Source organism: Bremia lactucae, linkage group LG13 (assembly GCF_004359215.1).
Source record: "Bremia lactucae strain SF5 linkage group LG13, whole genome shotgun sequence".
Taxonomy (NCBI): domain Eukaryota; phylum Oomycota; class Peronosporomycetes; order Peronosporales; family Peronosporaceae; genus Bremia; species Bremia lactucae.
Genome location: NC_090622.1, coordinates 934,584 through 958,484, shown reverse-complemented (window position 1 = coordinate 958,484; position 23,901 = coordinate 934,584). Strand labels below are relative to the sequence as shown.

The following is a 23,901-nucleotide window of genomic DNA, read 5'->3' as shown; positions in this document are numbered from 1 at the left end:
CTGATGACGTCATCTACTGACGTCATCCCCATGACGTCACACTATGACGTGATTATCGGTATATACTGGTACATACTGGTAGTCTGTTTGTCAGGTCGAGCCGCTTCCTCGCCAACACTCCCTCTCGACTCGACACTTGGTGCTAACACTCCCAGCATGCGTCGAAGGTGTTCAAACTGTACGGCAGGAATCGGTTTGGTTATCATGTCTGCTTTCATCTCCTTTGTCGAGCAGTATTATTGCAGCACAACTTGGCCGTCTTCAACTCTTTCCAGCACAAAGAGATAGCGTATGCCGATGTGCTTGGTTCTCGTGTGAAATTCCGGATTCTTGTCCAACGCAATCGCACCTTGATTGTCTTCATACACCTTGACAGCTTCGTTGCTCTCCATCTCACCAAGCTCGCATAGAACTGTCTTGAGCCAAATTGCTTCTTTTACTGCTTCCGTCAGCGCCATGTACTCTACCTCCGTCGATGACAACGCCACCATGCGCTGCTTCTTGCTCCTCCAGCTAATACACCCGTAATTCATCATGAAAGCGTATCCGCTTGTACTTCGTCGCGTCTCCACATCACCAGCCCAATCTATATCTGAGTATCCTTGCAGTGAAGCGATACCATCACGTGAGAAATGAAGTCCTTTTCTCAGACCTTCCTTTAAAAATTGAGACGGAATTTCTCAATAGGAAAATAGAAACATTCCTAGTAACTGAGGTTCATTAAGTCATTTAGCTCCTGAGTACTAACGCCGTTTTTGGCAAATAGGAATCTATAAAATTCCACTTCACGACTTTTAGTTGTATAATTAATAGCGTATTTTGAGTTGCAAACAGCGTCTGAGGTTAGGAAGCATTATTTATATAGGCTTAAATTTACTTACAAAGCTTTAACGAATGGATCGGCTGTGACAGCCGCAAATTGACTCAATGCACCCAATGCCACAGCAAGGTCCGGACGAGTCGCAACAATCAAGTACATGATACCTCCAATGGCACTCCGGAAGGGCACGTTCTTCATTGTTTTCTCATGATTGCAGCCACCTTCACACATGCTCTTGATCAGTCTAAGTCCAGAGTTTTGAGGCGTCTTCACGGGATTGCTGTCATGCATACCAAACTTGGTTAAAACAGACTTGAGAAACTTGGTTTGTCGCATCGTCACATGGCCAGCCGCATAATCGCTCTTATTTCCACACCAAGAAAATACTTAAGCTCCGAGATCCATCATCTCGAATCGGTCACTTAACGCACGCTTTGTTCACGTGAGAAACCCGTCGTTGCTACTTGCGATGATCAGATCGTAAACATACAAAACAACCAAGACCATGTCGCTGTCATCTCGCTTAACGTACACGCAGAGATCTGATTCACACTTGACGAAACCCATTTTAATCATGAAGTCATCGATGGTCTAATTCTAAATACGGAATGATTGCTTCAACCCGTATAGTGACTTCTTTAGCTTGCACACGTAATCAGGACGACCAGCATCGACATATCCATCTGGCTGCGACATGCAAATATCTTCATCTAATCCACCATTTAGGAACGCTGTCTTGACATCCATCTGATGCAACTTCAGCGTATACTTGGCAGCCAAGCTCAAAACAATTTGAATCGACGTAAGCTTGGCCGCCAGCGCATAGGTTTCTTCTTAATCGACTCCATACTTCTGTGAGAATCCCTTAGCCACTAGACGTGCCTTATACCGCTCAATTTCACCATCTTGATTCTCCTTGACACGGAAGACTTATATGCAGCCGATAGCCTTGCGTCCTTTGGTAGCGGTACAATGATCCATGTATCATTTTTCTGGAGCGAGTCATACACCAAATCGCACGCTTCCTTCCATTTCACTGCGTCACTGGATTCCATAGCCGACTTAACGTAGTCGGCATATCTCCCACTGAATCCATGACGTATGCAGCTTCATAATGTGTTGCATCTTGAGCTGCTGCTGACATCTCATCAAGAGCTTGACGTCTCTTGTAATACGCAGACCGCTTGGCGCTTGGAGTGTCGGTGGCTTTGCTTTCTCCAACGACTGCGTCCGTTGGTGTCTCTTTCTGCTGGACTCCATGTCCGCATCTTGCGTGGTGTCTTCTTCTTGTTCCTGCAACGATTAATCATCCGTCGCCTCTTCATCTTCAATGACTACGTCCTACTGAAAGTAGTTGCATCTTCCAGTGTCGAAAACGTCTTCCATGAACTGAGCGTCGCGACTTACCAGTATGCGGCAACTGTCCAGCTCCTCGAATTGATACACTTTGTCATGATCCGAATATCCAAGAAACCGGCAGCGTACTGACCGAGAATCAAATTTGGCACGCTCTTCCTTTGGCATCATCACATATGCGTGACAACCAAACACCTTCAGGTTAGACAGCAACGGTTTCTTGCCTGTCCAAACTTGGTGTGGCGATTTGTCATGGCTGACAGCACGTGTTGGACATCTATTGCGGAGAAACGTAGCTGTCATGACAGCTTCACTTCAGTACTCGTTAGACAGTCCAGCATGTTTTATCATGCAGCGCGCACACTTTACTGACGTTCGATTCATCCGCTCGGCGATCCCGTTCAATTAAGGAGTATAAGGCGGCGTGAATATTTGCACGAATCCTCGATCACTGCAAAACTTGGTCATATCACGCGAAATATACTCGCCGCCATTGTCAGTGCGAATCGTCTTTGCTCGCTTGCCCGGTTGCGTTTCAGCAAACGCTACAAAGTCAGCAAATTTGGTACGTACTTCCGACTTGATACTCAACAAGTACACCTTGCAAAAATGTGATTTGTCGTCGATCGAAGTGACAAAATAGCGCTTCCCGCTGAACGTCGGCGTCTGCATGGGACAACATACATCACTGAATGACTTCCAGAACTTGCTTGGCACGATTGGGTGATGACTTGGCATAGCTTACTCGCGTTTGCTTACCGAGGGAGCATCCATCACACACGTCCCACTGCTTCACTGATGTAATGTTAATGCCAACACCATATTTTTTCTTCACAATAGCATCAAGACCGCCATGCCCAATGTGACCAAGTCGAAGGTGCCAGAAGTACGACGTGGTGACCCCATGGTATCCTATCGATCTTGTTATATTGGCCTCATCCATCAAAATAGGTGTCATGCAAAGCTTGAACAATCCTTTACCTTCACGCGCGCCAATATTTCAGCGAAGGTCTTTTGTTCACGCAAAACAACCATCGCGCTCAAACGTAACTGGCCCAACACCCTTTGTGAAGCGGCCAACCGAAAACAAATTTCGCGAAAGCTTGGGAATATGCCATGCACCAGTAAGCATACCTTTCCTATTCCCACGTGGAGCTTTCATCGACATCACTATGTCGCCCATTCCCACCGCTTGGACCACACCGTCGTCAGCGAGATCCACATCTATTGGAGATATAGTCTTGTAATTCTTCATGTACTCTTTCGAGCACGTCATGTGTTGCGTTGCTCCTGAGGCAACCAATTACACACATTCCGACTTGGTAGCACTTGCATCACCACCAACTGAAAACAGAAAATCGCCCGAGTCGTCTTCTACTTGCGCGATATTTGCTGTTTGCGACCTCTGTCGCTGCGCATTCTTGCGGAGTCCCAATGGACACTTCGCAATCCAAGGTCCATGCTCACCACAATAATGGTTTGCGCTGCTCGTCTTGACAGTCTCTTATCGTACTCCCTTGCGCTTTCTTTGATCGCTCGACATAAACGCTTGACCTTGACCGTGCGCGGCCCCCTCGATACCGCCACCTTGATCCCTGCGATATTTTTCATGTCCTCGTGCAACAGTCGAGACGCCACCAGCTCCCATGACAGCGAGTCTGCTCTTGACTCCAGTGCCGTGATCAGGAGCGCAAACGAATCACTAGGGCTTTCCAAGAGCGTGGTGACCAAGTCGTCTTCACTAACCGGAGCTCCCACTGCATCCAGCTGCTCCACCATGGTCTTTGAGTTGTTAATGTGCTGTAGCACATCATTCCCCCCCATCCGTTTTGGCCGTAAAGAATCGTCGACGAAGAAAGAGCTTATTCGCCAAGCTCTTCTTCTTGAAGTGCCCCTCTAGCCGTGACCATGCATCGTGCGCTCACTTGCCGAGCGAACCAGAGGCAGCTGCAAATCCTCCATCGCGAGACAGATGGTCGCCAGCGCCTTTCGAGACTTAGGCTTGTAAGTTGTCTCATCCAGCGTACTGGTCAGGTGCTCGAGCTTCACCTCCCCGCTTGTCACTTCCCACAGGTCCCTCTCCTCCAGCATCATTTGCATCTTGAACTTCCACGTATGGAATTCATGCCATCAAACTTGTTGATGCGAGAAGAGGTGGCGGAAGCAAAATCCATGGCGAAGGCGAAGTCAGCATCGGGGGCAAAAAGGGCGAGTCTTGGGCTCATAACCTAATGAAACGGTTAGGCGAGCGAGGTTTAGCAAAATGCAAAGTGAATAATTTTAAGGTCCTTAGTTCGCAAAACTATTGCTACCTCTAAGCCAATCATTACTTCTAGCCAATTATAATTAATGTAAGCTTCAAGAAGATGATGACGTCATCTTCTGACATCATTCCTATGACGTCACACTATGACGTCATTACCGGTATATACTGGTACATACTGGTAGTCTGTTGGTCAGGTCGAGCCGCTTCCTCGCCAACACTAATTTCCAAGCTTATGAATTACTTTCAAAAAGACTCCTTTGTATCCGGTCATTTATATCATTTTTCTCGACAATCAGTTTCATCAGCACGAGTGACTGGCGCTTTATTTTACCCCGGCATCTCGAGCCTTTAAGGGTGGCGCTGATCTGTGTCATGTATTAGATTTGAGGAAGCTGTGATTCGTATCAAGTGCTACAGTTTTGAACTGATTGTACACGCGTTGCAGCGCTAAGACGCGGCGCTGGCGAGAATTGAGAAGTCGAAACGCCTCGAAGTCTTGATGAACGCGGTGGAGAGGATTGGACGAGTTCTTTCAAGAATTGACTCATTGGTGATCTACCCGATGCTACCGTGCAAGAAATCGTTCGGCAGGTGATTGCCAAGACTAAGAGAGTCAATTTACCGATTGGTCCCGATGGCGACAATTTTTTTCTTGTGTTTGAATGAAAAAGCCAGACATTATGAAAAGCTATAGAAACGCTAATCTAACGCCGAACGCAGTGCGCAATATGTGATGCGTTCTAGAAAGACTATTGAGAATTATGAGTTTCAGGTAACGTACACTACCCTTATCGGTTCAATCCGAACCGCCGGTTGATTCTTCCGACGACGGTTTCCCGGTGGCGCGTATCCGGCGGCGGACATTCTAGAGGGTTCTAGCTAAAGGCTTAGAAGTAGAAGTTGTGAATTAAGGACGTTAAATTCTTCACTTTTCAATCTATCACCTTCCCCACAGATGTCTACGCTCCAGCTTGTCCTTTGCCAAAACCCTTCGCTTCGACTGCTTCGCTTTCCTTCGTTCCGCTTTATAACTTAACAGGTTATGATGCCTTGAACAAGATCTCCGTCGACAAATTCTACGGACAGAACTACTAGTCATGAAGCCATTACATGCGTGGCGTATTCCTGACCAAGTCGACGTGGCATGTCGTATACCGTGAAGTATCACCGACGCTTACGGAACTCCGAGCGATGGAGTACTACGTAAAGACGAGCAATGTCGCCTTCGGACTGATCCTGCCATATATGGATGCGGACTATGTTCACGTAATCGAGGACTGCAAGGAAGCCTGAGTTGCACGAGGGCGCTTAAAGACGCTCTATAGCGGGTCGCAGAAGGCTGGTCGCATCCCCCTGAGTAGACAGCTCTTCAGTATGGAGATGGTGGAAGGCGGCAATGTGATGCATCATTGCAATAAGAATATCTACATCAGCGCTAAGCTTAGTAGCATATAGAGGACGAGGATGTGGCGATATGCTTGTTGCGCAGTCTCCCCAAAAACTGCGTAAAAGTCGTACTGAATTTGGAGATGAGCAGCGCGGAGCTGGTGTCGCGAGATGTCGTGAGAGTGCTAACGAATGGGCATATTAGGATACAAGGCGAAAAAATGGCAACGGCGAAATCTGAAGAACCGGCCAAGGCTTTCAGCGCTAAGCGTAAACTTCGCCAGTGCTCTTACTGTTGAAAACTGCTGCAGAAAGGTGCACGACCAAACAGAAAGAAAAAATAAAGGTGCTCGAGGCGGTAGAAGTGCTCGTTGACGCGGAGGAAAAAAATGTGCAATGGTGGATCAGCGACTACGAAGACGACTATGATCGTATAACGTTTGCTGTTTCGGTGAAACATGAACTTTCAACGAACAAGAATATGGCAGATTTGTGAGCGGATGAAAGTGGAGCTACGCACCACATCTGCAACAATTAAGAATAACTTGCCACACTGAATGAGCACGATGAAGGTCAACTATCGGTGGCTAACACGACGGGATCGGGACAGCGTCGAATCCGCTACCTTCGCTGTTCCTAGCGAGAGGTCGATCGTTTTGCTCAGTGTATCTAGGCACTGGGCGTAAGGCACTACACACATAGGCGTAATGGCCCGTCTTTTGACAACGATTGCATTTTTTGCAATCGTTTGTGACTTCAAGAGAGAGGTTTGTCGCTATCCATATACGAGAGGTCCATAGGTTCTAGACCTCCATTTTCTTGTCGTCTCTGAGGCCGATAATGTAACGGGGTTTATCGTTACATGAAATTAACAATAAAAGATTATTAATTAACATTATCCAAAAGGTAGATAATATTTGGAGGAAATTAATTTAAATAGTAATTTCCTGAGTTCTTATCCAAAAATTTGATAAACACAAATACCATCATAAATTGGATGACTCACGATATAACTGACCAACAACGTGCAGAGGAAGGTTCTAAGTAGCTAAGAAGTATTGGCTACTAGAGGTAAAATAGAAGGTTTTTGAATAGAGAAGAAGTAAGATCGTATTTATATATAAAGTTCCTGCGTAACGATTTTCTATCCACTACTGACTTTATTAGAATTATAGCTAACTATGTATGGCGCCTACTTGCACCGCGTCAAACTTAAACCAACCAATCAATAGTACTGATGTCTTATTGCTTCAATATTACAATATTTGGGAATATTGGAAGTGTTAAGTCAAGATTAATAACGAAAATAGTTTGGTTTTTCTTTACTTATTTCCTCTCATAGAAAATAATGTTAATTATTTCTTGTATAGAAATAATATTCATGTAACGGCAGAACCTGTTACTTATATAGCTCTTAGTAGTGGCGCTGCATATAATGTTCTCGTGCTTGAATAAGCAATTTTACTTTTTATCTGTAGGCTGCATCTTAAGCGATAAATGAAAGCCTTCCCATTCTCGATAGGCAGCGTATGCAACGAGGCTGGATCAAGTGCACTCAATGCTTTTAAATATTGCTCCTGCCTACAAAAGTGTCCATAAATATTATCGGCTAAGTAGGAACGCGCTGCATTCCGAAAGCGAAAGTTGTCGCAAAGATGATAATTTGGTTATAAAATGTACGTATCAGTTGTCCGCCATTAATTGTTCAAAATTAATATTCATATATAAACTCACGTCCGACATGGCATCCATGCTTATCAAGAACGCGCTTAAGGTGGGTCTGCGCGCGCGAAAAGGCAATTCGAGTATGCACGGGTTGTATAAATTTCCCAACACCAGCTTCTCGATCGCATTCAATGGCGAATTGCCCTCCTCGCCCGTGCTGTCCATGCCCACAAACCACATGAGTCGTCAGTTTGCGAAGTCTTCGTGATTGACTATTTGCTGACGCGGCTATTTTCTGTTTCGCTTCAGTAGACGCCTTCGTACGGCATCCACTTGTCTTTAAGGCGAGTGGTAGTCGCTTTGAGCTCGGCGAATTTCCTCAGCAGATCGAATTACCTGAGTATCCCACAGAGAGTCTTAATGGTAAAATCCCCGCTGTTGGCTCCCGTGCTTTGACGTAATAATGCTCATATATTGTTGTTAAATTATTTAAAAATATTGAAGAGCCTTTGCAGGCCATTAAACGAACGTACCAGCCCAGTGTCTTGCGCCGAAAGCGCAAGCATGGCTTTCGTACGCGACGTGTGTCCATTTCTGGACGCAAAGTACTGAAACGCCGCTTTACCAAGGGTCGGTGGCGGATGTCGCTATAGCCTCGCAAGCGATGATCAATGTTTGCAATCGTGCTTCGAGTACGTAGCAGCGAAGGATTATACTAAATTTGCACGATTGTTTCATTTGTTTAAAATCTGGTGGAGACTATTTGTGTTACGCTCGACTGTCCACCATGCGAGCATCTAAGTTGCTTAAATAAAATGAAAGGTGGTTCACGTCTGCAATTGTGCTATTTCAGCATCACCTTGCCCATGTACTTCTCCAGCGCCGGTGAAAAGACCTCATAGATATAGGTCATAGGTCGGCCTCCGTTCCAGAAGACGTAAGATCGACCCCAGAAAGGCCCTTGTGCTTTAAAAGCCTTTTCAAGCTCGAGGGAGTGGCCGCAAAAGACGTTCTTCATGTCACGGTAGAGCTCTGTCTTGTGCTGTAGAATATTTTCACCAATGGGAATCTTAGTGTCCCTAAATACATCGCCCACGGCGTCTTCGTTGATCCACGATACTGCATACCCCAGACGTTCCCCACGAGCGTTGCGCAGAAATACTTGACGCCTGCAGCGTGGTGGCATTATGGCCTCGACTTCTGACGGTGCATTGTCCCCACTATCTCCCACCTTCAGCATACTAAGCACATCGACCTCGGTCGGGGAGCCTGTAAGTAGTCCTAAATGATGAGTGGGTGAGCCATTTCCATACAGAAACAGCCTCCAAGCCGCATTCATGTCTGGATTACCAAGCTGATCATTTAAAGTTTAATAGAACGTAGAACGTGAGCATTGCGTATTACACCGTCTTACCAGCATTGTAGTTGGTGAAGCTTCGAGCACCACACGTAGCTTATTCCAATTCCGACCTTCATTTTTGACCGTGCTAGATTCTGCAGTCGAGGAACTGGAAGTACCGTGTGTGTCCCCAGCATCCATTTGGCGAGTTTATTTACTCAAAGAGGAATGAGAGGTCATCGATCGAGCATGTAACGCGAAATCTTTTCGATAAGATCGCAATGAAATTGCAAATTCGATATTTATCAATTAATGCCCATAAGCCCAAATTAATTAATATGTAATATTTCCCTGACAATATCAGCTCACATGAAATTTGACACGATTGCAGAACATATAAATTGATCATGGAACTTTTGTCCCGAGTTAAGCTAATTTTTTGGCCTTAAACTGGCAGTTTTTAATAAATGGATAATTTCCTTGACATAATAGAACGTAGTTACAATTTTAAACTTGTCTTTTGCAAGAGAAAATCGTGCAGAAGTTGATCGTAAAATGATCAAAAAGTTGATCGTATAATGATCAAAAAGTTGATCGTAAAATGATCAAAAAGCTGATCGCAAAATGATCTACGTAATCTTTCAAACCTTATTACTTCCTTCAACTCCTCCAACGTTTCCAGCGAGACCATCTTTGACAGGAGTGGGCAGTCAATCGTGTCGGTATGAGGTGAAGCTGCTTTAATTTATGTTCTTTTTGGCAAGCAATTGCAGTCTTGCCTCATCCGGTATTCGCAGGTAAGGAGGGGACTTCCTTCACACCCTACGCAGCAGTAGCGTCGTTACTGCTGATTGATGTCGCTCAGCAGGCATCAAACCTTCTCGAACTACGAACTTTGGCGTAATGTTCTTTGTGGAACAATTTGTACTAATCATTGATCGCTTTGAGGCGGCGCCCTGTATCCGACTCTCGCACGTCACCCTCTACATTAAATGCTCAAAGTTTCAAATGCGATCCTCAGCGGGTTGCGCTGGGACTAAAAATGATGAGCAATACAAGCGCCATGGCCATAATTAAGAAAAGTCCCACAAGAAATTGGATGCAGCGCTTTAAGCTGTTTGCCTCATTGTTGGCCTCGCTTGCATTCTCTGGTCTTCGAACGAGATAGCCTAGCTCCATCTCCGACTCGGAGCCGACATCGGAAGACGACACAGTGCAGCAGCATATTTGCGCTATAGAGCACATATTACAAGCTTTGCCAGCCTCGCGTTGGCGGCGAACGTTTTGCGCGATCGGCGATGGATGCCTAGTCCACTCAGGACTGCGGAACCACGGCAAGGGGTACACTTCTTCCTCTGGTCTTGAGAATAGTGACGAGCGCTCATTTTGCTTTGTCTCGATGTAAGAGCTGCTTGCTTTCATGACCCGCCCGCAAAAAAGCACGTCGGAGGCTACCATGATTGTCAATTCCTACTACCAAAATTTACAATCAGTTTGTTATCAAAAATCGATTTATACATTTTTTTATCTATGACATTTGAAGTTTTTAACATAGAGCCCGGTGTCAACACCAGCAAAGCCATGACCGACCTCGTCACCTCGCCGCCCATGGAGACAGTGGATGTGCCGCCTAACCACACACTTTATTTAAACAATCTAAATGACAAGATTAAGTCGGATCGCATGAAGGCCACAATATACGCGATGCTTTCGCAGCACGGTAAGATTCTGGAGATCGTCATGGGCCATTCGCGGCGACTGCGTGGTCAAGCATGGGTTACGTTTGACGACGTTCCTTGCGCTTCCAATGCGCTTCGTGCAATAAATGGTTCCACTCTGTTCGAGAAGCCTGTTGCCATTCAATTCGCAAAGGAGAAGGCCGATATTATCACGCGCCGCGAAGGCACATTTGTCCCGCGAGAGAAGCGAAAGCGCGAGCCAAAGCCCGTGGCTCCGCAGCAGCAATCAACGAAGAAGAAAACAAATGCGAATGAAAGCGCATCTGCCGTTGGAATGGCGCAGATGCGTGCACCGGCGCATAATTTGCCGAACAAGATCCTGTTCCTGGAGGATTTACCCGAGTCCTGCAATCAAGACATGCTGGGTGTACTGTTTAAACAGTACCAGGGTTTCAAAGTACGGTCTCATATTAATTATTATATTTTTTTAATGACGCGCATGCTAATTGCTCGTGTAACGGTGCAGGAAGTGCGCATGGTTCCAGGCAAGAAAGGCTTGGCATTCGTTGAGTTTGGCGACGAGGCTCAGGCAGCCATTGCGTTGCAAGGACTCTCTGGATTTAAGCTTACACCCGCAGACGCTCTTAAGGTTTCTTTCGCGAAAAAGTAAAGAATAAGAATTGGATCTCCTCACATCGAATGGACGTAAATATTGTCGTTTTGTTCGAGTCGAATACCTATGTCTCTACAAACCATACAAATTAAAGGACACGTGTTTAATCTCTTGGTCGAGTTACTAAAATCATTTCTATCGCCACCCTTCATTCTTTCCCTTTAATGGCGAGCTACAGTGTGACCGCGACCGCCCTCGAGGCGCGCAGAATTGAAATGGCTAGAAATACGCCAGAGCAGCTCGCCGAACATCATCGCATTATGCAAGGGAAGGTGCGCACTCGTTTTCCACCCGAACCAAACGGATACCTGCACGTGGGCCACGCCAAGTCGATGAATATGAATTTCTTTGAGGCATTCGAAAAATTAGGCGTGCCTTTGGACAAACGCGAGACGTACTTTCGCTACGATGACACGAATCCAGATGCCGAGAGTACCGAATACATTGATGCCATTGCCAACAATGTGCTCTGGTTGGGCTACACTCCTACCAAGGAGACTTACAGCAGCCAGTACTTCCAGGAGCTGTACGAACTAGCTCTCAAATTGATTCGAAAAGGTAAAGCGTACGTGTGCCACCAGAGCAAAGCCGATATTGAAGCCTCACGCATCGCGTTGCAGCAATTTCATTCTACGACTGGTGAAAAGAACGAACAAAATGTTCCAGAAGCCGCGATGTCCCCCTTCCGCTTGCGCTCGGTCGCTGATAATTTAGCCGAATTTGAGAAGATGCGCATTGGACTATATGGCGAGGGTGAAGCCTGCTTGCGTATGAAAATGGATCTTACGAGTCCGAACCCAAACATGTGGGATCATGTAGCCTATCGCATTAAATTTGTACCACACCCACACATTGGCGACAAGTGGTGTATCTACCCCACTTACGACTACACTCATTGCATTGTGGATTCTTTAGAACACATTGATTACTCGATATGCACGCTTGAGTTTGAGACGCGTCGTGAGTCGTACTACTGGCTGTTGCATGAGTTGGACCTGTACAAGCCCAGCGTATACGAGTTTGCCCGTTTATCGATGACCTATACGGTGCTTAGTAAGCGTAAATTGCTTCGTCTTGTAGCAAGTAAGAAAGTGAGGGGTTGGGATGATCCACGCATGAGCACGCTGAATGGCCTTCGTCGTCGTGGCTTCACACCTGAAATTATCAAACAATTTTGCAAAGTGATTGGTGTTACTCGAGTTCAGTCAACGATTCAAATTGAACGGTTGTATTCAGTGGCGCGCGATATCTTGGGCGATTCTTCCAAGCGTGTTATGGCTGTGCTTGACCCTGTTGAGCTGATTATTGAGAACTTTGACGACGCACCAGATAAAAGTGCTCTTTTACTACGGGTGCCCGATTACCCGCAAGACGTAGATCGCGACAATGGCAACGCGTATCACCAGGTGCCGTTGACCAAAAGTATTTTTCTTGATCGCAGTGATGTGCGTTTGGAAGACTCGAAGGACTTTTATGGCTTAGCACCAAACAAGCAAGTTCGTCTTAAATATGCATTTCCATTCACGTGCTCAAAGCTACAAACAGACGCTAGTGGACGCGTGATTACAATACTAGGACAGATAGACTGGCATGCTTTAACCAAGCCTAAAGGGGTACTTTCATGGGTGCCAGCAAACAGTCCTATTGTGGAAGTACGCGTATACTCGCACCTGTTCACGGTCCCAGAACTACCGAGCGATGTAAAAGATTGGGAAGCCTTCGTGGACTCAAAACATTCCGAGCGTGTCTACACGTCCGCACGAGTCGATCCCGAGTCGTATGCCAAGAATTTGGACCAAATTGTGCAATTTGAGCGCATTGGTTATTTTGTGATGGACAAGGACTCGACGGAAGACAAGAGAGTATTTAACCAGATTGTGGCGCTTCGTGAGAGCGGCGGTGAAGCAGCAAGTAGCACCAAAAAAGTGGGCGCTAGTACCAGTCGCAAGGATTCGCAGATGCAGCAGCTGGCACTGAAAATGGAAAAGATGAAGCTGCCACCTGTCGATATGTTTAAGAAGCAGCCCGAGTTGTACTCTCAATTCGATGCCGAGGGTCTGCCAACGCACGATGCCGCTGGAGAAGTTTTGACGAAAAATCAGCGCAAAAAGCTTAAAAAGGAGCAGGATAAGCAAAAGAAGCAATATGACGCCTACATTGCCACGAATAAGGCGTAAGCAATGCTAGAAAATACCATGCCTTTTATCTACCCAGTATCAACTGCCGGCCATTTCATTGCACACGCTTTCAAGTATAATAGAACGGCTAATTTGAACCAGCAAAGTCTTACATGTCAAATTTAATATGCAATTCGAGATATGCCAACGACAAGGTCAAATACGTTCCTTGTTACAATATTGTAAATTGCCGACTGTTTTATGTATTGTTTTTGTAACGGGCTAAAGTTACCATAACGTTACACAGTCCCCGTTCAGTACACTTTTTGTCTTAAAGGGATGGTCAGTTATTTAAATAAAAATATTAGACCCACCACTTGGGTGTGGTTCGCATTGTGACCCACCCTTGTGTACGTGATGCACATGGGTGCATTCACATTAGGAGGGATGACGCCTAGCGTCATCCGTCACGCGAGGTATCTAGAAAGATACGCTCGCAATACATTTTAGTGTTATCTATAGAGATGACATTTTATGATTGGTAAAAATAGGTATTTATATTTAATATGAATCAGTCTGAAAACTTCTTTTTGCTTGCACGAGGAGTCGGATCACCGCTCCCGATACGATACTTTACTAGAGTACTTATTGCGTTGAGTGAGGTCACTAAGGCGCCCACCACAACTACCTCACGGCACACGAGAGTAAACGGTCTAACCGCTTCCTCGCTGTGCTAGGGTGTGTGCCTAAGTAAAGCGTGGCCGCATTAAGACGTGCCCGCCAACAGTTTTTATAGGCTTATGTATCCTACTTTATTTGTAACGGGCACCCTTTGCTACTACTAATAATAGTACTAGTCAACCTACACTGATTACAGTGAAGGTAGGGCACCTCGACTACTTCACGTACACTACGTCCAGAGGAAGGTTCGAAATAGCTAAGAAGTCATAGCTACTAAAGGTTTAATTTTAATGCTTTTGAATCGAGAAAAAAAACAAAACCGTATAAATATAGGGACTCCCTACCCAAGTTGCTGCTTCCACCCAGCCAGGTAGAATCTGACCAATCAAATTATGGCGTCAGTTCTATTGAACTAAAGTTAAAACCCCTGAAATTATGACTGGTTGCTACGTCTGAAACAATAATCACTCCTGCCGTAGGTAAAGTAGAATGGGTAACGGGGTGTACCGTTACATGAAATCAACACTTAAAGTTTGTTAATTAATATATTATCCAAAAGGCAGATAATACTTGGAGAATACTACATTATATAGTAATGTTCGGAAAACTTATTCATTGGCAAATATAGGCCATTATATCTACTTGCTCCGCGGTCCAGTCAGCACTTACGCGCGCAAAGAGAGAGGCAGATAAGACTTTGTTACATGTTTTGTATTAGTATGAAATTAAATTAGTATAACATAGACAGAAACAGAAGAACTTAATTATATTAATACAGCTTTTAATAAACCCTCATTGAAGCAAGTGTTGTAAAAAGAGTCTTCTCCTGCACGTACTAGTGTACGTGAAGTGACGTGTGGCACCACTCGCACTGAAGCAGTGCGAAGTGGGCTTGTACTGAAGCAGTACAAGTCGGTAGTGCCCCGTTACACCTGGTAGCACTTAGTAGTCCGTTTAAGGATCACAGTCTATCATCAAATATGGACATGTAAGATGATAATGAAACGCGATGTGTGTTTCCATTATCATCTAACATGTCCATATTAGATGATTATGAAATACACATCAAGTTTTCGCGTGATAGCTACTCCTTCCAAGTGACATAGAAAGGAGTGCGGTCGAACGAATGAGTTCGACCGTAGGAAATGATGCCATCTTGGCCATGCTGTCCGGTTTGGACAGAGATGCCCTCCATTCAGCCATCGCAAAGTTCATACAACATGAGCTTGACGAGGCGAAGGAGAAGGTAGCCTTGCTTAATCAGCAAGGCTCTCAACAGGTAGAACTGTTGATGTAACAACACGTACAGACCTCTGTACCTGAGATGACGCACCCATGTCGTCCCGAAACCATAAAGATTGACATCTCTAAGAATAGGGGAGTCGAAAAAGACTCCCTCTTGAGATGGTTTGTCGAGTTGGACGTTGCCATAAGGGCTCGTCAAATTGTCGACGAGCAAATGCACGGCGCATTTACTCAATCAAATTTGGCATGTCATGCCAAAACTTACGCACTATGCCTTAAGCTGCGCGACCCATATGTCTTTGGGTTGCTAGAGGCTATTAAAACCCGGCTCAAACAGACGTTTGAACCACCAAAGGCTGAGTTCAGAGCTCGATCAGAGCTTCTGAAACTCAAGCTAGGCAAGCATGATGTTCACGTTATGCCCAGCACATACGACTCGAGTTGTGTCACATACAATCAGTTCATGAACACACGTTGATTACGGTGTTCATGTAAGGTCTTACGGATGGTCCCGTAAATTCCCACCTGTTCCGCTTGAAACTGGATACGCTTGTTGAAGGAATATCCGTTGCGAAACAAGAGGACTTTAGCTTGAGACAGACTCAAGCTAGCTCGTCATCGTATCGTCCTCCACGACGACGCGAGCTGGGAGGCCCAGAACCGATGGACCTCTCTTATGTCAAAAGCGAGAAACCTCGCTATTCGAAAAACAAGCGATTGCAGAAATGCAATCGATGTTATAAGTTGGTACTCTACGCTCATGAGTGTAGTGCTCCACGCCCAGTACCGGGAGGTAAAGAACGTTATTATGGACCGAATGCCAAAAAGGGCAACGGTTGATGGTCCGACGTTGTTGCGAAATTGCAACAGCGAAGCGGACCGCCAAAAAACGATCGGGGTCAGTAGGGGCACAACGCCCTACTGATATAGCAACCTCAAGAGAATTTGCAAATCTTTTGACTAAAGTTGCTCTAGACACACAATCATTATGTGTCTCTGCACCTGGCGATGAGGTATCCCGCATCACCTTGAAGTTGAAAGTGACTAATGATTTGTCACTCAGAGCCCTAGTGGACTGCGGAGCGTCAAATAACTTTATTCGTCGCCAGTCACTAGAGGGTCGGAGGCTCAAATATGTTGAGCGCGACATCCCTCCAACGAGGATGACAATGCGTCTAGCGACAGGCGCATCGATGAAAGTAATGAAACGCGTAGTAAAATTTCACTACACGTTAAACAGTGCGATGATGATTTAATCGTACTGAATTTGGATGGCGAATTTGATGTCATCCTAGCTCAGAAAATACGAGCCAATAATCCACTGGCAGCATCGATCCGTAAAGATGCCTGCCACTTGTTCATTCGATGGCCATCAGATGAACGTCTTGGAGCGTCCACAAGCGTGTGGATGTACTACGAGTGAGGGCGATGGCCTCACATGTGGTACGATCGTTAGTACGACTGCACAGGATCACAGTGTGATGACTAATCACACTGTGGAGTCAGCTGCCGGCGGCTATGCGAATGCACAGGCAACGCCGAAGGTCCACCACTCGAATAAGTCGAGTGGAGTAAGACGTGTATTTACACCTAGCGGGCGACATTCAAGGAAGATACTGGTTGTCCAAAATGGACAACACGATGATCTTAGGTCGGGTAAAGAGTCGACCGTAGAGGACCCGACTGTGATAGCGCAATCACAGTCGGAAGACGTTAAGGGAATAATTCCCCACGTACTTGAAGAGAAATCATCTCAAATAGTTAGTGCTGAAGTGACTAGACTTCAGCATCCCGAAAAATTAATCCCTCGGCAGCCTTTGGAAAAGGGATCCGAGGAAGAAACCGAGACATTGAATGTCTTGGTTTAATGACGGATCAAGAGTAGGCGCTTATTCTCTTGATCTGTATGCGCCTCCGAAGTTAACTTCGGAAATAACTCAATTACCAACTGTAGAACCCAAGCGGTTCTTGAGAGATCTGCCTGGTGGTAAAATCAAGCAGATCTGCGTACTCATCACAGAGGACGATTACGTATCCGACATTCGCTCAGCGGTATTTTTTGCAGAGAACGAACGGATTCTCAGCAGCTCATCGATGGACGAAAGTGTCATCGATGCGAAGACTCGGATTGAGAAGTAAACTACTCAATCCTGGGAGTCACTCAAAACAAATCCTTTATACAAGAAATTATTGGAATTTAGGGATGTATTCCCTGAAGCGGTTCCATGCGAGTTGCCTAAGGATAAAGGCACTCGACATGAGATCGAGCTCAAACCGGGCTAGAAGTACTGTGTCATGAAGCAGTGGCCACTGCCTCGTGAACAAGTACTTGCGATCGATAAAGAATTTATCGATCGATTGAAAGCGGGATATGTGAGGAAGTTAACCTCCCCACATAGCTCTCTGACCTTCTGTGTGCGAAAGGCCACAGGAGGGTGGCGGATAGTCCACGCATTCAATAAACTGAATGCTGCAACGGTACCGGCTTAAACACCGATACCTAGAAAATACGGAATCATAGATGGCATGTCTAAGAGTACCATCTTATCGTTTATGGATCTGATGGATGGATTTTATCAGATCCTTATGCGAGAACAAGACATCCCGTACACAGCAGTGAGCACTCCCAGTGGGATGCTCTGGGAATGGCTAGTAATGCCATATGGGGCTTAGTGCAACATTCGATAGATGCGTAACGAATCTGTTGAGACCGGTGCGAGAATTCGCTCTGAGTTATTAACGGTGTATTCGTCTATAGCCGGACTTATGACGGAAAGACGGACGTGGGAGTTCCTTAAAGTCACGTTTATTCTAAAGCATAAGTTGTACGCAAATCTCAAGAAGTTCATATTCGCTGCAAGCGAAATACCACTTCTTGGGTGCAACGTCGGTAAACACGGCGTGCGCCCTGATCCCGAAAAGATCAAGGCATTTACCGATGGTCAGTTCCAGTCGATGTCAAGGGACTTGGAAAGTTCCTGCGTATTTGCATAAGTACTTCCGCAATTATGCCGAGATGACAGTTCATCTCTCTTGTCTTTGAAAAAAAGACGATAAAACGCTATGGATCGCCGATTGTCGGCATTCCTTCGAAGGTATCAAGCAAAGCTTGATGCAATCGCCCATCTTCGCGATTGCAGATCAAGACAGACCATTCCATGCCGACCCGATTTCGAGCCGGCTGCGCGTTCCAACAGTGAAAATAATCCCACTGTTGCAACACTCATTTCAAGTGTTCTGTCATCAACCTTGTTTGATGACTTAAAAAAAAGCCTACGAAGAAGATAAGGGTCCGTTGCGTTTATTGGATTATCAGATAAATGCATCCGATAATACTTTTTTAATATTTACCGGCTTTATATCGATCGTCATCCGATCGATACACAACACGCAACGGCATATTGTATTTCACAGCCCTTGCAGGCGACACTCCATCCCAAATCCCAATGATTTGCGCTTGCGCATCATGTATGAGCGTCACGATGCACCAATAACTGGGCATCGTGGACGTGAGAAAACTTAACTCACAGTAAGTCGCGACTTTTATTGGCCCCGCCAGTATCAGTTTATGCGCAAGTACGTTCGTGCTTGCGAAGTATGTCAACGGGTGAAGCCCAGCCCTTCATCCCGTGCACCTCTCCAACCTCTACAACTTCCAGCAGAGTGTTGGCAGTCCGTATCTGTGGACTTCGTCTTCGGATTTCCCGAAAACGACCACAAAAATAATGGAATCCTTGTTTTTGTAGACAGATTCAGCAAGATGGTGCACCTTGCTGCGGTACCAGAGTCGATTACGGCTCCGGGTTGTGCCCGTGTCTTTATCGACACGGTATTCAAATTCCACGGTTTACTCCGTGAACTGGTCTCGGATAGAGATCCACCGTTATCGGCGGAGTTTGGCAATCCGTATTCTGATCTCTCGGAACACGGCTGACTATGTCAACATCCGATCACCCAGAAACGGATAATCAAACAGCGTCCTCGAAGAGATACTTCGAGGTTACGTCCAATCGTATCCGAATTGGAGCGAGTTTTTACCGATGGTCGAATTCGCCATCAATAATTCGGTGCATGCGTCTACAACGCATACACCGTTCTTTGTGAATGGCTTACGCCATCCTCGCATACCGACCCAATTAGAGGGATCCTCTAGTCTAAGGGGGGGGGACTCGCAGGAGCAAAACCAATTCTGGCTCATGCTCAACACGCGTCGAAAATAACAACGACGCGAGTGATGTCAATGTCGAAGAAAACGACATCGAAAATGAGATTGATCTCATGGCAGTACGCACTAAGCGTACTGAAAAAGACAAAACAAATGAGTTAGCGGAAGAGTTTCTGCTAACTCGAGAATCAATTATCCGTTTCGTTCAGGATTCTATTGCTAACGCAGTGGACCGACAGAAATGGAATGCAGACAAACATGGAAGAGCAAATGTTAATTCATTCAAATTAATGATCTAGTGCTACTCTCTACGGTAAACTTACCTAAACGATTAGTCACTAATGTGGGTAGCATTAAACTACTACCCAAGTTCATTGGGCCTTTCCGTGTACTGCATCGAAGAGGCAATGCGTACACAATAGAATTGCGACGTAGGATGCGAACGCATCCTACGTTTTACGTTGGTCGGCTCCGGCCGTACCATCAGTACGCGGCTTCTTCCGAGGACGGATTTGACCACTCTTTACAAGAATACCCAAAAGATTATTGTGATCGCGAACCAGATTTTCATGTTGAACCTGAAGTTTCTCAGGCCGGTTTCGAAGATCCTCGAAGCTACGATGAGCTGACGACAGCTCATCGCGGACAGCATGATACTTCCGCTCGTACTCCAACAAGGAGTACGCACTCTTCGAACGGTCTTCCAACCGCTCGATATGGTGAGCCTGCACCGTCTGCTCCAACGAGCGACGCTTACCGCGCTCGTGGTCAAGTCCCTCCTCCAAATCATGGAGGAAGCGATCGAGTTTGTCGACCATCGACACTAGATCCGACACATGGGTCGGATTTAATTTTCACTCCTCCGCCACAACCATTGGTGAATTTCCAAGGCTGTCAACGTTTCCTTGTGGAACGTATACTCCGTGATGTGAAGGGGTAGCGAACAAGTTATCTTGTTCGCTGGTGCGGTTTACAACCTTCACATGACAGCAGGGAGCCTCGTTCCCAGCTGGTTGTTGACGTTGAGAGCCTCGTCCGTCAGTATGACGAGACCCATCCAATGGATCATAAGGTCTATCAGAAAACACGCGCCTCTGGCGCCTGTAAATCGATGGCAAAACGTCAATCTCATCGCGCATCTCGATAGAGATGCGAGCCCTTCCCCTGGATCACTGGTGACCCGGCGAGGACGCCGGAGGAGATCGCTGCCCGCGACGCTCTTCATGAGCATTACCTTACGCCGAAGGTAATGACGCGAAGCCAGTATCTGACGCGTTTACGTGATCAAGCTTGTGGGGCTTCGGTGACCTGCATGAGAAAGATTCTGATCGTTTTGTTTCCAAACGAAACAAGGAGTGAAAACGAAGTCTCATTTGAGAACTGGGTTCACCGGGCCCGCAAACTCCGTAATATCTGGAATATCAGAGAGTCTGCGGATTAAGGTGAAGCTTCGCTTCGACTTCGCTAAGCTTTAGGCCAAAGGCCAGTTACGTTCAGCATTTATGCCACAAAACGAAGTAAGGCTAGCCGATATTTCAGTGCTACGGTTGACCGTACAACCAAGGATCGAAGCCGCACTGAGGCTTTAGATCCACCTAATCCCACGTTTAGTAGTGGGAAGCGACGTTTGACGCGAGTTGACCCTCAGCTTGGAGCTCAAAAATGTCAACGTTGTACGGGCAATCTTGCCGAAGAGGTACCTCGAACTCCCAAGAGTTTTTGGAAGAGGGTTACCCTAGCCACTTCACCAGATACTAGTATTGACCCTCACGACGACGTCGCTTTAAAAGTTTCTCCACATGAAACTGAAGGTTTCCCCGCGCATCAAGCGGTGCGGGAGGGGGCCGAAATTTCGGCGGAAGCATTTGATGCTCAACGACACGAGGTGCAACTTCTTCGTGAGGTCCTTGCTCGGGTTGGGAGCTCTTTTGAGGCGGTTCGGGCGTCTTTCGCCGAAATCGCTTTTACCACGTAAAGAGGGCCAGTTGGATATCCTGGTGAGGATGCAACAATCTGCGGCACGACCGCCTGTCTCGGCGCAAGCGCCTTCAAGTCCAAGTGGGAAGGGTCCCGATATGGCTAAAGCAAGCCAACGTAAAACACTGGATGTGTACGCAGCTTGTTGGGAAGGTTTAGCGTATAAGCTAGGCCCTTCTTGGCCACGAACGTAAATGGTCCAATAAAGCGCGGGCGAAATTTGGTCTTGAAGACCGCGGATACCAAGTTGGTAGGTAGGTTCTTAGCGTTTAGTAAAACTCGGTCTCCGACCATATACGAATTAATACAGTTTCTGCTTTTGGCATCTGCTTCTTGTTTTTGTTTGTCTTGGCTATCAGCCATCGTATCTCTTACATGTCTTAAGATACTAAATCGCGTCGCGAGAAACTCGCTTACTTGTTTCCGAACGGTAACAGGGCTGATATCAGCAAGCCTATCGGCCGATTCTCCCCCACCAAGCCCTTAACCCTGCAGTGGTATCGTTAATGGAACGCGCGGTTGGTAAGACCGTTTACATAGAACACAGTATAGCCTGTAGAGGCATGAACAGCGTCATTGAACGCAAACTCCACTACTGGGAGCATTGAGCTCCAGCGCTTTGGTGTCTGAGCACACACGCTGCGTTAAACGTCTTCAATGACGCGATTGACAAGTTCAGTTCGACCATCGGTCTGTGGATGGTCCGCAGTGGACATCTCCAATCTGGTTATAAGCACTCGGAAAATTGATTTCCAGATTTACCCGTAAAATCGGGGATCCCGATCAGAGATAATTGCCACTGGCAAACCATGTTTTCGAAACACGCGATCGATGAACAGCTTAGCTGTACCGTCTCCATCAATGGAATCTGGCACGGCTGCTTAGTAAGCCATTTTGCTCAAACGGTCAACAAAGACCACTATACCGGAGTTACCGGCTGAATCTTTCGGTAGCCCAAAGACGAAATCCATACTAATGGACTCCCACAATCCTATGGGGACGGGAAGACTCGCCAGTGGCGCAGCAGCATGTGTCGAGGGTTTAATCCGTTGGCACGTTTCGCATGTGCGAATATATGTGCTGACCCATTTTTAAAGTTTGGGCCACCGACTCTGGCCTATGAAGCCGTAGGTCTTTTCTCAAGCGAGATGACCACCAAGGACAGTATCGTGTGCCTCATATTGGATCCGGTACTTCACCTCCTCATCATGAGGAACAATGACACGCGGAGGGTCCGCGATGTTTGTGCAACAGGTTGTTATCGATAGAAATCGATGTAACCTTGCACGCAAACGTGCCGCCAATTTAATACCCAATTTGAGTCCTATAACGCTCGTAGCAGAGCTGCACACTGTTTATCCTTGGCGTAAGCCGAACTGATTAATTCAGGAATAGGTGACGAGATAGTCGTTGAATGAGAATCTCATAATCCGGCCTGCGTGATAACGCGTCGGCCAAAGCATTTTGCTTGCCGGGCTTATACTTCACCACGAAGTTGGATTCCGCAAAAAAAGATAGTTATCGGGCCATTTTCTGTGAGAGATGGGGCGACTTAGTCGCCGTGCGCAATGATGTGTGATCTGTAAAAATCACAAACGGCTTAGAGCCGAGTGGATGACCTCTGAATTTGACGAGAGCATACTTCATAACAAGGAACTCTTTGTCATGAACTGGGTAGTTCTTTTCCGCAGCTTTAAGCTTTTTAGACTCGAACGCAATAACACGTTGATGCCCATCAACATCTGTTTGTAACAGAGCACTGCCAATGGCAAAATCTGATGCGTCAAAGACGATACTGAAAGGCCAATTTGGGTTTGGCAGTACCAGAATCGGGGCATGGATAAGACTACCCTTAACTGCTCGAAAAGCATTATTTTCGGTGCTAGTCCAGCACCATTCTATATCTTTCTTTAGGAGTTTAGATAATGGCCTAGCCATATCAGCGTAATTTTTGCTATATTTGTGTAAATAATTGGCGAGACCCAACCACTTAAGCAAATCCTTTTGGTTTTTAGGAACCGGCCAATCTACTATGGCTTTTACCTTAGCGGAATCGCTCTAAGGCATCGCTTTCCAATGAAGTTTTCTAAAGAAGGAATTTCGTCTGCGCCAAAAATGCATTTAGATGCATTGGCATACAATTTTTTTGTGCGCATGCATTCGAGCACTGCTCGCAAATGGTCTAAATGGTTTTCCATATCCGACCGACCCTGCTCCGCACGACTATGGACAAAAATGTCATCGAAATAAGTCTGTGCATAACCTCGATGAGGGCGAAACAGTTGCGTCACTAGACGATTAAATGTTGCCGGGGCGTTGGAAAGCCATTGTGGAAAACCAGCCACTCCCATTACATGCCGCTTTGGGTGCTAACCGCTGTAAGCGGGATATCACTAGCTCGCATAAGCACTTGGTAGTAACCATTGACTAAGTCCAATGCACTGTACATTGTACATCCCACCATATTGTTCTAAAGAACATCTTTTCTAGGAATGGGGGTTTGGGCTGGTATAGTGGCAGCCTTAAGCTTAT

At 46.2% G+C, this 23,901-nt stretch overlaps 5 protein-coding genes across 5 annotated transcripts; 3 read left to right on the top strand and 2 right to left on the bottom strand.

Annotated features, from left to right (window-relative positions):
- Positions 1-7,569: 7,569 nt before the first annotated feature.
- Positions 7,570-8,146, top strand: CCR75_008107 (uncharacterized protein; the record flags this gene model as incomplete). The annotated part of the gene is made up of 3 exons (XM_067966162.1): positions 7,570-7,738; positions 7,806-7,940; positions 7,998-8,146. The coding sequence occupies 3 exons, from the start codon at positions 7,570-7,572 to the stop codon at positions 8,144-8,146; spliced, it is 453 nt and encodes a 150-aa protein (XP_067818944.1).
- Positions 8,147-8,337: 191 nt separating this feature from the next.
- On the bottom strand, positions 8,338-9,033 carry CCR75_008108 (uncharacterized protein; the record flags this gene model as incomplete). Its single annotated transcript, XM_067966163.1, has 2 exons — positions 8,338-8,847; positions 8,908-9,033. The coding sequence occupies 2 exons, from the start codon at positions 9,031-9,033 to the stop codon at positions 8,338-8,340; spliced, it is 636 nt and encodes a 211-aa protein (XP_067818941.1).
- Positions 9,034-9,849: 816 nt separating this feature from the next.
- Positions 9,850-10,290, bottom strand: CCR75_008109 (uncharacterized protein; the record flags this gene model as incomplete). Its single annotated transcript, XM_067966164.1, has 1 exon — positions 9,850-10,290. One exon carries the CDS (start codon positions 10,288-10,290, stop codon positions 9,850-9,852), a length of 441 nt encoding a protein of 146 aa, XP_067818942.1.
- Positions 10,291-10,362: 72 nt separating this feature from the next.
- Positions 10,363-11,181, top strand: CCR75_008110 (uncharacterized protein; the record flags this gene model as incomplete). Its single annotated transcript, XM_067966165.1, has 1 exon — positions 10,363-11,181. The coding sequence occupies one exon, from the start codon at positions 10,363-10,365 to the stop codon at positions 11,179-11,181; it is 819 nt and encodes a 272-aa protein (XP_067818714.1).
- Positions 11,182-11,348: 167 nt separating this feature from the next.
- Positions 11,349-13,361, top strand: CCR75_008111 (uncharacterized protein; the record flags this gene model as incomplete). The annotated part of the gene is made up of 1 exon (XM_067966166.1): positions 11,349-13,361. The coding sequence occupies one exon, from the start codon at positions 11,349-11,351 to the stop codon at positions 13,359-13,361; it is 2,013 nt and encodes a 670-aa protein (XP_067818713.1).
- Between the last annotated feature and the right edge of the window lie 10,540 nt (positions 13,362-23,901).